The 16,810-nt window shown below is 39.4% G+C and overlaps 1 protein-coding gene across 22 annotated transcripts in view; it reads left to right on the top strand.

Moving 5' to 3' along the window:
* The window catches only part of SAMD12 (sterile alpha motif domain containing 12), a 471,810-nt gene that overhangs the window by 10,998 nt on the left and 444,002 nt on the right, over nucleotides 1-16,810 (top strand). For 12 of the 22 annotated variants that reach the window (XR_010577464.1, XR_010577465.1, XM_065519549.1 and 9 more), the window contains exon 2: nucleotides 1,877-1,924. The exons of the other annotated variants lie outside the window; for them this stretch is intronic. Coding sequence is in view for 10 of the 12 variants with exons in the window: in XM_065519549.1 (XP_065375621.1) it covers nucleotides 1,877-1,924 (48 nt within the window). In the remaining 2 variants the exon portion in view is untranslated. The remainder of the gene's footprint in view (nucleotides 1-1,876; nucleotides 1,925-16,810) is intronic. 22 annotated transcript variants of the gene reach the window in all.

Here is a 16,810-nt window from a genome sequence, read left to right as displayed (position 1 = left end):
CAGTGTTTCCTTATTTGATAAGATTCTCCTGGGACACTTGATAATATCCATATTCCTACTTCTCACCTTAGGGTAATCTTTTCAGGTAAATCAGAAATGGGGTCCTGAATCTAATATGCATCCTGATTCATTCTTACTAAACTTATTTAGGAGACCCTGACTGATCTAGGGATAGAGTAAGATCACAAGAGGGAACTGCAGGATTTCATGAGATCCTTGACTGCCTTGCAACTGCAGGCATAATTTGTGTTTGGAAATGATGTGTATTTTCATGGGGAGAGAGACTGGAGCTTTTATCCTATTGTCACAAGGGCTAAAGATAGTAATCTCTGGTCCATGAGCACATGTATTTGCCTTTTTTATTCTCTAATCTATCAGCAGTGCCTACAACCATATCTGGCTCATAGAAGGCACTCAACTGTTGAGTAAACACAAGAAATAATGTTATTTTGTGATCCCTCTGAGCCAGGATCTTTATGCCCACTCTCTAAAACTTGGTTTTCATAATGCAGTGAGCTATATGAGTTTTTCTCCCACCTAATCATTGAGAGAATTTAGGTCCAGAGAATATAAGTAATTTTCCTGAGTCCACACTGCTAATTTGTGGTAGAACTGGGCTTTGTAGCTATGTCTGCCATATGCCAGAGTCCTTGCGTTTTCACTGTATTGTGTTGCTTTCTGGTTTGTCCACATTTGATAATTTGGTTCTGATTTACTGGTTGTCTTTCGGAAACCTTGGTTACTTAAGAAAAACAGCATTATAATTAAACAAAAAATTGCTTAATTGGGCTCTGCAATGGGGAAAATTCTTTGGGGTTTTTAGATCAAATTTTCAGTAAAGTGTTTATCTTGGTATTAGCTTTCTCCACTTTTGCATTCTCTCTTTTTATGGAGCTCTAGGTCTTCGGGTTTTTGTTGTTTTCTCATGCTGCCGTCCAAATTCACCTGTGCCTCAACACAGAATTAGTGTAAATTGCTATTTTATTTGGACAGTAAGTATTCACTGTGCACTTGCCATAAGCTCAACACCGTGAATGACACTGGGAAATACAAAAGAATCTATGGATGTTGAACTTGCTGCTCTTGGAACTTAGAGTACAGCCAGAGCTTCAAGACTCCTGTCGTATCACAGCAAAAAAGGTTGGAACATGGGCAGGGCATGTGGGCAGCAAGGCTGTCTAGGGGCTCTGCTCTGTCTGTATCAGAGGGGAGCTGCCATACCCACAGCAATGGTCCTCCCACTTCCCTGGACTCCCCTGGAAAGGTTGTATATGGATTTGTTTTGTTTTTTAAATAGAATGAACTAACTGAAATGGAAAGTTTGTTCACAGTGTGGAAAGATTGAAAAAGCAAGGGGGAAGCTAAAGCAATGTAATAATAGAGTGATAAGGGAAAATAAATGGACAGGGTGGGCAGATGTTAGAAATGTTTCTTAGGTGAAAATGAAGATATGAAGATACGATTTGGGATTGTTTAGTTCTAGGGAGTGGTAGACACATAATTGCTTGCAACTCTTCAGGACTCTCCACTGCCAATAAAATAAAGTCCAAACCTCTTAGCATTCAGGGTCCTTTCCAGATTGCCAGGATCTCCTTCTCCAGGCTGATGTCCCATTCCTTCCCCTTAGGGCTCTTCCTAGATCTTCAGCTAAGCCCAGCTACTGTTTCCTGGGCTCTTGGTGTAAATTTGACTACAGATGATAGTAAAATAAAAATTCGTAAAGTAGACCGTAATGAAACAGATGTGCAACAGTAAACTGCGGTACAGAAGTGCTCAGTGAACCCACTTCATTTGTTCTCCTTTGTGTTTGACCTGCATGGTGGCCAGAGGTGCTTCTGACAATTTTCACTTTGTATACTTTTGTTCCTTGATATAGCCCAACACATTATGACCACCCTCACTCACGGATTCACTAAAAATTTGGGTGAGTCATTATCTTACTTGTTTTTATTCTATCTTTTAAAATGTATGTATACATACTTGGAAAAATGTAAATATAGCTCACATTGATTTCAATGTTTTATATTAGAAATGTTTGGGATCTTTAGAAGTTTAGGTTTTTAGGACCAGAAATATGCTGTGGGAATGTAACTCCTGTTTATATCAGTTAACTTACGGTAAAATTGGGTTCATAATATGTTGTGTCACTTAAAGGTGTCATTTCCAGGAACCTATTGAGGACCATTAAATGAGACTTCCTGTACCTTGGATCCCTCCTGTCTTTGTTTAGGCTGTTCTTCCCATCTCTCGTGCCTCCCCACCACATGCTCACACATGGTACCTTTCATATCCTTTCAGCACTTTGGGAGGCCAAGGTGGGCAGATTACCTGAGGTCAGGAGTTTGAGACCAGCCTGGCCAGCATGGTGAAACCCCATCTCTACTAAAAATACAAAAGTTAGCCAGGTGTGCTGGCATGCACCTGTAGTCCCAGCTACTCGGGTGGCTGAGGCAGAAGAATTGCTTGAACCAGAGAGGTGGAGGTTGCAATGAGCCGAGACCATGCCACTGCAGTCTGGCCTGGGCTACAGAGTGAGACTCCATCTCAGAACAAAACAAAACAAAACAAACAAACAAACAAAAAAAACAAAAAACACAAATCCTTCTATCCTTCTACATACACATCTAAGGCAAGAAGAAAGGTGAGCAAGAGCAGGAGATTCCCTCGTGTAAGAAAAGCATGGCTGCTAGGCAATGCAGTGCTTAAGAAATGGGACAGGAAGAGGAAACTAGGAAACTGAGGGAGACAAGCAGAGACAGCCAGTGGTGGTAGACATCCCATTTCCGAGTGGGGTGTGTCATTGTGACAAGATGCACAGCCAGCCAGCAAGGTGTGTGCTGGGAAGCACCCCCTGGGCTTGGCAATCAGTAAAAGGCATTCTGATGAAATGGGGAGGCAAATCCATATCATAATGTTTTAAGGATTAAATGGGTGATGAGAAAGCTACTCTTGATGCAAATTTATGGAAATGAAAAGAGGGAAATGTATTGAGGTGGAAAGAAGGGAGAAATAGTTGTAGCAAGAGAGAGATCAAGGTCAAAGGGGCTGTAAATGTGGCGAGATGCTGAAAGAAGGAAGATAAAGGGTTATACCTAGGCTAGAAACATGTTAAAGGAAGTTTTTGTAAAAGGTAGAAAATATTTGAGAGTGTTTATAGACTATGCACATTGACTTAGTGGAGAGGAAGATTTTGAAGATACAAAGGATAGAAGAGATGACTGATAGAGCAAGGGCCACCAGGAATTTAGATGTAGTAGCCCTTAGAGAAGGTACTGTTCCTGCTGGAAGATATAGGTGCTGGGTAGGACAGATAAGGAGAGTTATAAATACAAAATATGAAAAAAATTCCTGTACTACATGATAGGCACTGTTCTAGGTGCTTGTCATATTAACTTGTTAATCTTCAATCAACCCTTTCAGGTAGGTATCATTATCATCCCTATTTACAAATAACAAAAGAGACTCAGAAAGCTTAACTTGCTCATGGTCACACAGCTAGTAAGCAGCAGAGTTGAAATTTGATAAAGATGCTGCCTAACAAAATGTTCATCCAATTTCCTAATTAGGACATTTGGCCAGATGCGGTGGCTCATGCCTGTAATCCCAGCACTTTGGGAGATCGAGGCGGGCAGATCACCTGAGGTCGGGAGTTCAAGACAAGCCTAACCAATATAGAGAAACCCAATCTCTACTAAAAATACAAAAATTAGCTGGGCATAGTGGCACATGCCTATAGTCTCAGCTACTCAGGAAGCTGGGGCAGGAGAATCAAACCCGGGAGGCGGAGGTTGCAGAGAACCGAGATTGCGCCATTGCACTCCAGCCTGGGCAACAAGAGTGAAATTGCGTTTCAAAAAAAAGGATATTTGGGGAATATTGGATCAGGACTTTATCATCTTCAGCATTTTCTTTAAAATTGTAACAAAGAATGACTTATTCTTTCTTGTGAATTCATTTGTTTTACAATAACTAACTCCAGGTAGGGTAGGAATGGAATAGGAGAACTTCTATTCTCAAATGTCAGGAGAGGATATAATTTTCAGAACATGAGTCATATTCTGGAGAGGTTAGGCCTTGGTAGGTGCTTGCCTATGGAGTAGGGGTTGGGTGCACCAGCCAGCCAGGTGGTACCATGAGAGTGCTCTGACACTACAGCCTGGGGTTGGGATTAAGTGAAACAACAGAAAGTAGAGGGAGTGTCAGAAAGGAAAGGTAAAAAAGATGCTGAAAATAAACCTGGTTAACTTCACAATTTTGCTAAGACAGACACATGATCTCCCTTTCCTTCTCCTATCTCCTGCCTCCTTCCTGCTCTCAGAGGCTTTAAGATTTAGGTTTCTAGGGTGTTCAGGTTTTTGTCCCTGATTTTAATGGTAAGGGAGAGCGATTCTCCTTGGCTGATGCTCAAGTCTATTGCTTGGTAAGTACCACTATACTGCCTTATGAATCCTGCCTCCTCTGACTGCTTTGCCTGGCCAGGGTTTGTTTGTTTGTTTGGTTGGTTGGTTTTTAACGGAAACTCAATAGCTGATGGCTTTGGCACCTGCATGTTTTCTGGGGACACCCCAGGGCCATCATCACTGAGATCATGCCACCCTGGCTTTACATATACTCTGTGCTTTCCAAAATACAGTTTCTCATCTGAGCCACCATTGATGCACTGGCAGCTGGAACAGGTGCTCTTCTTCCCCTTTCACAAACAAGGATGTTAAGACTCCCTTACCCAAGGTCACATAATTCATTAGTTGCAGAACTTGGATTTAGAACTTGATATATTGAGTCTTTTTCTTGAGGCTTTTATCATTGCTGCCATGATTGGAAGGGATGGCACAGAGCCCACTTTACAGGGGTTTGCAAATGGGATATTAAAAGGGATCGAGAATCTTTCTTAAGTTATGGATGAAGGCAGCCAGACTAGGGCCAAGGTCTTGGGGCTCTCCAAGGTGCCTAGTGCGTGACTCAAGTAATGAGAGTTTTAAGTTCCTTTTGTTTTTCCCAGCATTTTGTTAATTGACTCTCCAGTACCAGATCTTCTAAATTTCCCTATTAAGCTAATATTTTAAAACATTATTATCTGGTCATGAAAATCCTTTGTATTCAGCAGAGCAAGAAAGAAATCATAAAAACACAAATAAGAAACTAACAGTACCAATTGTTAACATTTATTAGGTACTCACTGACATTAGCAGCCAAAATTGCTCTTCAGCCAGTGAACCCTGGTACATACAGCTATACTGGTTGTTGATGGTCAGTGTGTGTGTGTGTGTGTGTGTGTGTGTGTATGTATATGTATTCTGATGGGTTTCTTTGTTTTCAGGCCATATTGGTTGTTGTGTATTTTGAATATCCTACTTGCTCACAATAATCCTATGAGATGATTATTAATATTATCTCCATTTCCTTTCTTTAAAAAAATTTCATAGCAACATCTTAGAAAATATCTGCTTTCTAGATGAAAAAATTGAGGCCTAAAAGATTAAATAATTTTTCTAAGGCCAGTAGCTGGTAAATGAGAGAGTAAGAATTCAAACTCAAGTTCAGATAACTTCAGTGTTTGATCTCTTGCCACTAACTGAGCCTGCTACTCTGACATACCCCATAGTTACCCCAAGGATTATTAACATTTCCTTCTAGGCTTTCTATAAATGACTAGCTATACCTGGAGTAATGTAAGCTATTCTAGCAAATCTTAATCGTTGTTGATAAAATTTTTTTTAAATAATGTATTTTTTCACTTTCTTTTGGTAAATGTGTGTAAGTACAGTAAGTAATCTCATTTTCCTTAGATACAGCCCTTAATGAGGCCAGTGATGGGAACTTGGGAAAGCAACAAATTACTGTCCAAGTTTGAAAAGGTACCATCCCTTTCTGTTCTGTACCTGGGACTTTTTGATGGTTGTTGTCGAGGCTAGAGACTTAGAAAACACTTAGCTTTTCTAGTGAAAGGCATATCTGTGTTGGACCAAATGAGGGGCCTTTGCAATATGAAGACAGTATCTAAGTTATTTGTAAACTCATTGTTATATTTCTTAACCTATGCTCATCTATCTTTATCACAGCTTACTGATTATCCACATGCATTACTTTTACTTGATTATTTTCATGACATTTTATTGATTGATTGATTGATTGATTGAGATGGAGTCTCGCTCTGTCGCCCAGGCTGGAGTGCAGTGGCGCAATCTCGGCTCACTGCAAGCTCCGCCTCCCGGGTTCAGGCCATTCTCCTGCCTCAGCCTCCCGAGTAGCTGGGACTACAGGCGCCCGCCACCTCGCCTGGCTAATTATTTTGTATTTTTAGTAGAGACGGGGTTTCACCGAGTTAGCCAGGATGGTCTCGATCTCCTGACCTCCTAATCCGCCCGCCTTGGCCTCCCAAAGTGCTGGGATTACAGGCGTGAGCCACCGCACCCGGCCGACATTTTATTTTTGTAATCATCAATATATTCTTTTAACAAGGTTTTCCATCCATCATTTTCTTTTGAGATTTCATGTTGATCTGGTCTGTCTAGTCATCCCCCTAATGTTTCATTGGTCTTTTCTTTCTCTTGGTATACTGTGGAGGCTGTTTAGCTCTTTTTATCTTAAAATTTTAAAATCCTTGATTAAACATTCAGAAACACTGCAGCTCTTACATTCAACCACTATACTTCTGTGACCTCTTAGTGTCATTATTTCTAAATTAGGATTCTGATTTTAGGCAATAAAACATCTTATATACAAGTATTTTATATACAAACATTATATATAAATTTCATATACAAATATAGATAAATATTCTCTACCATTTCTTAAATGCTTACGTGTATACCAAGTATTGTGGCTTATAAACATTCTCTCTGATGCTGACAACATTGTAGTTATTCTCATTTTATATATAAGGAAACAAGCTCTAGGTAGGTAACTTACCTGGTGCCATTTAGTGGAAGAAGCAGTTGGAAGTGAAGCCTGATATGTATGTATAGTTGAAATCATCATTAGAATAGTGGCTAAATGTATCAAGTACTTTATGCCAGAAAGTATAATAAGCACTTTATATAGGTAAAATTTAGATTTTATTTTTATTAAAGTTATATGTGAACATAATTTTAAAAATTAGTCATTGTCTTTTAAAACTATGCTTAGTAATTTTTTGTTATATGCTAAGAGTTCTATAAACTTATCACTAATTTAAATTAAAAGTTCCCTTGTTTGTTAAATTTCCTTCCAATACATTCATATATTAGGGATCCTATCAATTTTTTCTCATTGAAGAAATTTCCCGCAAATAATTCTGAAATTTGTTCCAAATAGGTCATTCTGTTCTCTTGACTTGCTCCATAGCTGTTGCCTTTGGATTTCCTTTCACTATCGTCCATGGGATGCCTTTCTTGCTTTTGTGTTAGTTTCGCTCTAGGATCCTGAGTGTTCTTTGTTTTCACCTTTTTGATGGAGTACATCCTCCTGAGAAAAGCTACCTGGGAAGCATAGTTTTGAGAACTTGCATATCTGAAAAAGATTTTATTCTACCCTCGTACTTAATTTATAAGTTGATTGGATTTAAACTTTTTTTTGAAAGTTGGAAATTATCTTTCCCCACAATTTTGAAGTGTCTAATATATTCTAGTTTCCAGTCATGTTTTTGGGAAATCTAAAGCCATTCTGATTTTTACTCCTTTGTATAAAACACACTTAATTCTTCTTGAAATTATTGAATCTTTTCTCTAGTCTTAGTGTTCAGAAATTCCATGATAATATGCCTAGGTTTGAGTCTATTTTTGTCTACTGTGTAGTGTATTTCATAGTGTTTCTGAATGGAAACTCATGTTGTTCATTTCTGGGATTTTTTTTGAATTATTTATTTGATTTTCTTTTATGTATTTTCTTCTTTCTTTCTCCAGCTTTTATTTTTGAGATGATAAATTGGCTGGACTAGTTCTTATTTTTTAAAGTATATGTTTGCTATTTTTCATCTGTTATTTTTTATTTGTGGGTATATTTTATTTTCATGTTTCTCTGGCATTTACAATTTCTATATAATTTTTAATTTTTAAGACCTTGGTTTTTGGAAAAAATTCAGCATCCTATTTTGTGAATGTAATGTTTCTATGTTTTATTGATTATCATTTATTAATGATATTTTTATTTGCTTAAGTGTACTCTCTTCATAGTTCTTTCTTCCTAATTGTTTATTTGTTTTTGTTTGTTCATTCTGGAACATTTGACAATATTAGAGACTTTGCTCATATTTGAGTGGCCCACTTTGAAAAAAGCATTGAAAGTTCTCTAGGTATGAATGGGGCTTTTTGATCACGGTCTTCATTGTAAGATGAGTTGACTGATTATATTTAGGGGCAGAGAGAGGGTCTTCTTACATCAGACTGTTTAGGTCTTTTTTAATAGACTGGTTAGTTACCCAGAGAAAAGTCAGTCTTTGAACTCTCAGTTTCTGATTCCAGAGTTTGTACTTCGTCCACACATTTTATTTTCAGATATGTTTCAGTGTCTATGTACATTTTATTGTGTTGTCTCTAAGAAAGTTAGCAATTGAAATGTAGATTAGGCATTCTCATTTCTGAAGATGATTCCTTTAATCAGGGATTCCCTTCTATAATTGTAATTTTTTAAAATTGTGTTTGAGCACCTAGAATAATGTCTGGGGCACAGTAGGCACTCAGAAAATAATTGTTAAATGAATTCAGATATTGCACACAACATTGGGCTTTCTGAATCATATATGATAGGAAGTAGAAGAAAGCCCAAGAGTCCTAAGTCCCATTCTAGTCCTGTACTGCGTGTGTACACACTCAGATTTGACAAAGGCAGTTGTGCAAACCAAAATACCTTCAGCCCTGAAACAGAGGCTTCCTCTGTATGGAACTTCTTGGGGCAAGCATATTTTTTTTCTATTTGGCAATTGGGAGGTATTATTGAAGTGGTACCAACCATAAGTGCGCCTGAAAGGATCAAGCAGAAAAAGAATTTGTGGGGTACAGAACTATTTTGCTTAAGAACTCTGGGGGTACTTGGGCGTGAAGATTGCAGCCTTCTGGATCTTGATTTAAGCATACAGTCTGCTGACTGCTTCCCAGACACCTTCCCATCTGTTCCTTTCTGCTGAATGGGTCTTTTTAAACTTAGACTGGAGAGATGTCCCTAAGGGCCTCTCCACAGCTGTCTCTTTCCTTCCCTATTAGCTTTCTTTCCTCTCTTTCTCTGTGCTTCTACCCACCAATTCTTCATCTTTGGAGTAGGGATGGGGGTAAGAGATAGTTAATGACCTGGATTTTAGAGGAGCCAACTGCCAAACTAAACAGGCTCAGCTATTGGCATGGCCATTTGCTCTGTGATATTGCTTTTGACATCTGGGTCCCCATTCTTAGGGCGGGATCAGTGGAGTAAGGCTTCCCCAAAAGAAGCAGGCAGAGGGCAAGACCACAGTATTTCTACGGTTTCTCTTCTGATCATAATGAGTAACGATGTCTGAACTTACGATACTCAGTTTGCCAGCCATGTTAAGTTTTTGTTAGTGAGTGGGATAAAAGGGAGTTGTAGTAGAAAATAGAATAATAATGAGGAGGGTATGGTGTCTGGAAATATTTAAACAAAGAAGAGTCACTGTCTAGGCATGGAGAGAAAAATAATTTATTGCTTTAAGCTATATCATATATTTAGACCTGAAAGCATAGTTTGTTTGTAAACTTCATTTTAACCTAATTTAATATATTCTGGTAATATCCTACAGTAAGATACAATTAGAAATTTAAGATTTTTTTTAAATGCAACATAGTAACATTTCCCTACCTTTTAAATTAACCTTTTAAGATGATTATAATTACATGCCTATTATATATACCTTTTGGAAAATAGGAAAAAAAAATCTCCATGAATTCACCTTCAGAAGACGGCCATTGTTAGTATTTGGCATATTTTCTTCAAGCCTTTTTCTTTTTGTATGGTTTTTTGTTTTGCATAGCAGTCATAAGGCATTTTGCTTGCCTTTTAGTGGGATTTTTTGGGTCTTCAATTGGAGTTGACTATGGTTATGTTCTGATAATGCATGTCTGTGATTTATTCTTTTCTTGTCATGAGTCTGAATAAGGAGTGCCTTAGTTCTTGGCTTGAATAAATTCTCTATCTTCTTTTAACATAACACATTGTTCAGATTAGAAAAGTGAATAATTGTTAGAGCAAAGGAGTGTGATGTATGTTTCACAACCACTTAAGAAAAATCAGATCTAAAAAAAAAAGCACAAATGCTTGGGGGAAATGTGCATAACAAAGATAAGACTTTAAGGCTCTTGAGATGGGAGACAGTCCTTCAGAAGCACTAGGACACATTACTGATGTCTAGTAACATGTATTACATGTATAATTATTATTACATGTAACATAGTGGTCTCGAGGCTGAGAGAGAAATATCTTTTCGTCTAGAAGCATGGAAGAGGGGAATGTAGTGCAATAGAGGTACTAGTGATACCAGAATTAGAAATTATGATCTTGTCTGCACTGCTGACTATTAATAGTTGCCACCTCAAAGACACCTTTCCTCAATATCATCACCAATAAAATGGTCTGCAAAGCCTGAAATATTTACCATCTAATTCTTTATAGAAAAAGTTTGCCAACCCCTGATCTAAATGATCCCAAAACCTATCTTCTTTCATCCTCATTATCTTTGTCCTAACTTAGGCCTTCATTTCTTCTCACTTGGAAAACCCAAGAGACTCTAAATATAGTTGTTTTTTTTTTTTTTTGACACTAGTTTTGAACCTCTCAAATGTATTGTGTATGGAGACAGTATCATTTTTTAAAATTTTGAAACACCATTTTTGCTTGCTTCAATTATTTGGGGCACCCTGCTGCACTCAGGATAAAGTCTAAGTTTCTTACCTAACACACAAGGCTAGAAAACTAGCACACTTTACTGACATCTGAAGACCCTTACAATTATGAGAGACTAGGTTTTCTTTCACATGACATATGCTATATGAATTGCAAGTCTCAGAAAACCCAATCCAACTCTACCAGGCCTAAGTCAAAAGAGGTGATCTGTTGTCTCCCATACCTGAGAGATCTACGGGTTTCTAATTGAGTCGCCTGGGCTCTGTTTTCTTCTGTTGGCTCCCCTTTTGCTCACATGGAGGCTTTCATCTTGAGAGGTATGGATTGCTGTAGCAGTTCCTGCCTCAGGTTTTTCCAGGTTTACATATGGTGAGAGAGAGAACAGTTATTTCCCACTAATTCCTACACAAGTGGTAAGGTCTCTCTGATTGGACTGCCCAGGTCTTGTGATCAGAGATAATAGCATGTGCTGTAGCCCTAGAGTTAGAGGGGAGATCCCACCTGAACCATAAAGACTTTATCCCCAAGCGAGCATTGAATTGTTGTGAAAGTGGGGTGATTGGAGGTGAACTGGGACAAAACTACCAGTATTCCCTAGCATCCCAAGAATGGGAGTCTTTTGACAGAAGCGGTACCAGCAGTGAGTATTTGGGGCTGCCTGCCATGGTCTTGTTGACTGCATTCTCATGTGCACATGGTTGTCACTTGATTCTTCTGAGCACGTGAGAGAATGTTAAACTCGGAATGGTAGAACTGAAAGGAAGTTCACACGTTAAGTTTGTCTCCCTTATTTTGTGAAAGAACAACATGTGGTGCAGAGAGGAAGAGGGATCCTAACTGTAGGTATCTGTATTCTGGCAGTGGAAATGTGGACACATTGCATCTCTGCTGCAAGATATGCACACCATGCCAAACTCCAAAGTACATGCCATCCATTTTGAGTTCAAAATAGAATTAGGTGGGTGCTTCGGCTGGCCAGGTGGTTGAAGCTTAGTGTATACCTCATTCCTCCTGAGTGCTCAGTAGGGCCTTGCCTGGGATAATTAAAAGTAAAGCAGAATTGCCAAGTACTTTCTCCTTTTCTTTGCTAACACTTTAGTCCAAGAAAATCAGACTTAGTAAAGAATGGATGGCAGTTTCAGACAGATCACACGGTTTGGGGATTGTGGGTGCCTTACTCAGTGGTTCTTAATTCTGGCTGCCTATTATAATCACCTGATGCCTGGGCTATATGAGGATCAATTGACTCAGGATTGCTCATGGTTGGCCAGGGAAGAGTGATTGTATACATTCTTCAGATGATTCTAGTGTGTGGCCAAGACTAACTATTGACTGGATTAGGTCCTGACTTCATTGACTGGCTCAGTGACTTTGGGTAAATAACTTAATCTCTTTGAGCTTCAATTTCTTCATCTGTGAAATGGGAACAATCCTATTCACCCAGAAGGACTGTTGAGGGGAATAAATGAAGTGATTTATGTAATGTATACAGCCAACCTACGTGCTCCAATAAATAAGTAGTTTCTTATCAGTGGTTCTTAACTTTACGGGGATATTGTGTTAGTCTGCTAGAGCTGCCATAACAAAATATTACAGACTGGGTGGCTTAAACAACAGAAACTGAATTTCTCACAGTTTTGGAGGCTGGAAGTCCAAGATCAAGGTGTCAGCAGGTTTAGTTTCTCCTGAAAGCTTTCTACTTGGCTTGGAGATGGCCTTTGTTCTGTGCTTGCACACTCTGGTGTCTCTTCCCTTATTGTAAGAACATCAGTCATATTGGATTAAGACCCCACCCTTATAAGTTTATTAACTTTAAATAGCCCTTTAAAGGCCGTATCTCCAAATGTGGTGACATTAGGGGTTAAGGCTTCAGCATATGAATTTGTAGGGATGGGGGGAGACACAATTCAGTTCATAACAGATGTGGCTTCTTTGATTCTTGGATGAAAGCTAGGTTTCCTTTAATCAGAAAGATGCAGAGATACACATGTGTATCAGACCTTGCATACATTTACTGGACCTTAAAGAACCTTTTAGCAATAGCTAAAGCAGCCTTACAGAAGGAAACAAATATGAGAGACAGAGGGATGAGAGAATATGTATAACACAGAAGAGGCATCCTATTCTCATTTATTCCTTCATTCAACAATTACGTACAGCATGCTGCCCACTTGCCAGCCATTGTGTGAGGATTATGAAACTGGCAAGGTCCCTGCTCTTAAGTCTTACAATTTTGTTGGGGGAGATAGACAGGAAACAAACACATATGCCATTAAATAACAGAGTACCAACTGCCATGTAGAGAATCAAAACAGAAAGATGTAGTGCTGTTTGCCTGGGAAGCAACTTAAATATCCTCACTGAGATGATGATGGTTAGGTGGAGGCTTGAGTGACAAGGAGTCAGCCATGCAAATGAGGGCATAGGGTTTATGGCTGGTGAAATGCCTGGTACTCTGGTTTATTTTAGTATCAGTTGTCAGAGCCAACTCTTCTCGCACCAGCTGCTTCCCAGATTCAGTTCTGCTGCCTGCAGGGTGAGACTTCAGGGTTTGCTCTGATAGGCATGGCTATTGTGGATTGCATCCCTAGCTTGCAATCCCTAGCTTGTGTTTGAAGGGGCCAGACCCATCAATTCAAACATCTGTTTCTCTAAATCCTCACTGACATTACCGGAGTTTCATCACTATTGTCTTTAGCCTGAATTAAAGCAACCATGGGGGTGAGGGGACGTCAGCACTTGTGGTGTGGCAAATGCACAAGGAATATTTTGCACTGCAGTACATCCTTCTACAATGGTCTGATAGGGCCCTGAAGAATCCAAAGGGACCCCAAACAGCAGCTGACAGGACAGGAAGACTTCTAGAAGCTGAGCCCTAAGGAGACCCCATTGGCTTTAGGATAAAAAGCAAAATCCTTTTGTGGCCTGTAGACTCCTACAGATCTAGAGCCTGCCACCCTCTCCAGCCTTGCCTAGTACTACCTTCCCACACCCTCTGTGCCCCATGCATGCTGAGGGCTTCAGTGTATCACTGTCCCTCCGGCTTTGCACATGTGATTCCATCCACCTAGCTGCCTCTTTGCCTGGTGGATTCCTGCACACTATCAGTAAAGCTTTTCTAGACCCCTGTACTAGGTGGGGGTTTCCTGTCTCCACAAAGACTCTTCTCACCACACACAAGCCTGTCAATGCTCTCTGTGCACTTTTACAATTTAGAGTATCTGAAACCATTCTGTTTGTGTGATATCTGTCTTCTCTACTAGTTTCTTAGTTTTCATAGGCATGGACCACATCCGATTTACTCACTAATTACTCTTCAGTGTCCGGCAAATTTCCTGGCAAACAGAAGGTGCATATTCAGGAGGGAAAAAGAGATCTGGGAGGTAATAGATGAAGGAGGAAGAAGACAACTGAGAAAGGGTAAAGTGCCAGATGCCAAGGGAGGGAGAGCATGGAGTTTGCCAGTGATCAACAATGCCTAAAGTAATTGAGTTGTCAGGCCAAAGGCTGACGCTTCCTCCAGAGTTAGTATTAAGGGGTCATTGGTAGAATCAGAAGCAGGTGGAAGAGCCAGATTATAATGGATTGAGATCTGGGTGGGAGGTGGGCATTAGATATAACAGGTGGATAGGGTTCTTGAGAATGGAAAGATGGAGTGCTTACCAGTACACATGTGGTTGCACTGCTTGTTTCAGATCCTGCCTCTGCTACTTGTAGCATGTGAGTTGACAAATTACTTCAACCTCCTTGTCTCAGTCTTTTCATCTATAAAATGGGATCCTAATGCATCTAGTTCCTAGAATTTAAGTATTCCTGGCAGGTGTATTGGCTATTGTGTGGAATCTGAGCAGCTAACAAGGACACATGTATTTTCTCATTCATAGTCTTCAGTTGGGCACAGCTTGACTCCAGGCTTCTGGCTGGGGTCTGCTCTGTAAAAAAAGTGTGTGTCTTATTCTGGGGTCCAGGTTTACAGAGCGGTTGTTCAACAACAATCGTGGGTATGCTCTTCCTCTGGTTATCAGAATTACGTAAGGGGCTGAATCAAACTACCTAAGCATGTTTAACTCCCCTGCTCACATCTTGTCCACTTACATTCATTGACCAAATTCACGTGGCCAAGGCCAAAGTCATTGTATAGGGACAGACACTCTGCCCTAAGGGGAGGGTAGTGAATATTTATCAAACACTAATGTAAAATGCTTAAAATAGTGCCCATAGAGGTCTGTCTGCACTGCAAAAAATAATGTCCATCTGACAATGTTACTGTGGGGAAGGAGGAAAAGAGGGAGGAGTTTTAAAGTAAGTTAATAGTCAAGTGGAGAGATTATTATATAGGGCAAGACTTGAGCATGTTAATTGACTCATGGGAAGGAGCCAGTGGGCTGGGTGAAGATAAAAGAGCAAAGCAGAAAAACTCAGATGAGGTTTGGAAACATGAACTTAGAGTGCTGCTGTCTTCCGTATGGCTTTTGCTATCAGCAGTAGCCAAAGAGGCAAATGCTTGGATTGATAGACTTTCTCTGATCTGAGCTTTGTGTACTTGACTTTTTTTCCCTTCTCCCTAATCTTAAGGAGAGACTTAGATTGTAACAGTTGGTGTTTACAATGTTTTAATGACTGTCATATTGAGAACTGACTGGAAGCATCTTTAGAAATAATTTACACCACCATAAAATGAATTGCTAATCTTTCCGAGTGGATTCTTTAGCCTTTTTTGTTTGTTTTTTTTAATATACCAGCCAATGAGATCTAGACCAATGAGAGTACTGGTAAAATATTTTAGAAGCATTGTCTGATTTGAAAAGCTAAGTAGGAATATAAATCCTTCCCTAAATATGCAATCACACTGTCTGCCATTTGCTTGATGTTTTGTTTCTTCACTTGTTTCTTAGAGCAGTGTGGATGTATGTGATTAAGAGGTCTGTAGGATGCACATCCACCAGTGCTGGGCTGTAGGATGCATGGGTGGGAACATGAGGGATATGGGATGCATGTTGATTTGAACCAGCAGTCATTATGTATCTTCTCTGATGGCCCCGGTGTCTAAAGGGATGTAGGTAATGGCATTGATGAACAACAACATTATTTATGGAATGTCTAACTTTATGGCAGTGACTTGAAAAAGTGGAAATGCACTGCCCTGGGTAGTGCAGATAAATACTTTAGGAGATTAAGGAATACAGGTCTATGTTGGAATAGGAGAGAAGGTTTTAATGAGACAAATTGCATCGCGAAGGATGCTTGTATATCAACATAGGAATATTGCCAGCCTGTGTTTATTCATCTATATTACTGAAACCACATGGGCTAAGTTTCTCCCTGCTTTAAACATCTATTGACTTTCCACCTGCTCAGTGAAAAAAATTTCACATTTCTTATTCCAATACCCAAGTCTCCATGCACTCATTGTAATGGGTCCTGTATTATTTTTTTCTTGTCCTTCCTGATTTTCTTGGCTTGGAGGTAAACATTTCCTTTTTCAATTTTGCAGCCTCTTATTGTTACTTTCTCTGCAGCTTTTATTTCCACCTTCCCTTACCGCCATTATCAGCTGCAAACATAACTATTGGCTAGCTTATTTTTTGGTCAGTTGCATAGACGTACTCAAACCTGTAGCTTTCATAGTTTTCAAAATAGGGGACATAGAGTTTCTATAGATTTTTTTTCTTTTGCTAACATTAAAACTCATGTGCACAGATACAGACACACTTAATGTATCTTATCTAATTTCATAAAATTTGGTTATCACCAAAAAATGCGGACAAGACAGTAGAAGAATAAAGAACAGATCTTCACACTGAAAACATTTGGCCAACAGAAAGCTTACAGAGCTGTTTTTTATTTTTTATTTTTTCATTTTTCTGAGGACCACTGAGAGCTTCCTCACATAATTATTTCTTCTCTGGGAAGACATTTGTGAGCCACTATTTTAGGAGACTGTGAGCTTTACCAGAGCTGATTTATCTCTGAATCCCTATTTATC

Source organism: Macaca fascicularis, chromosome 8, assembly GCF_037993035.2.
Source record: "Macaca fascicularis isolate 582-1 chromosome 8, T2T-MFA8v1.1".
Classification (NCBI taxonomy): Eukaryota; Metazoa; Chordata; class Mammalia; order Primates; family Cercopithecidae; genus Macaca; species Macaca fascicularis.
Note: the sequence above shows the minus strand (reverse complement) of the source record. Positions and strands in the feature narration are given on the sequence as shown.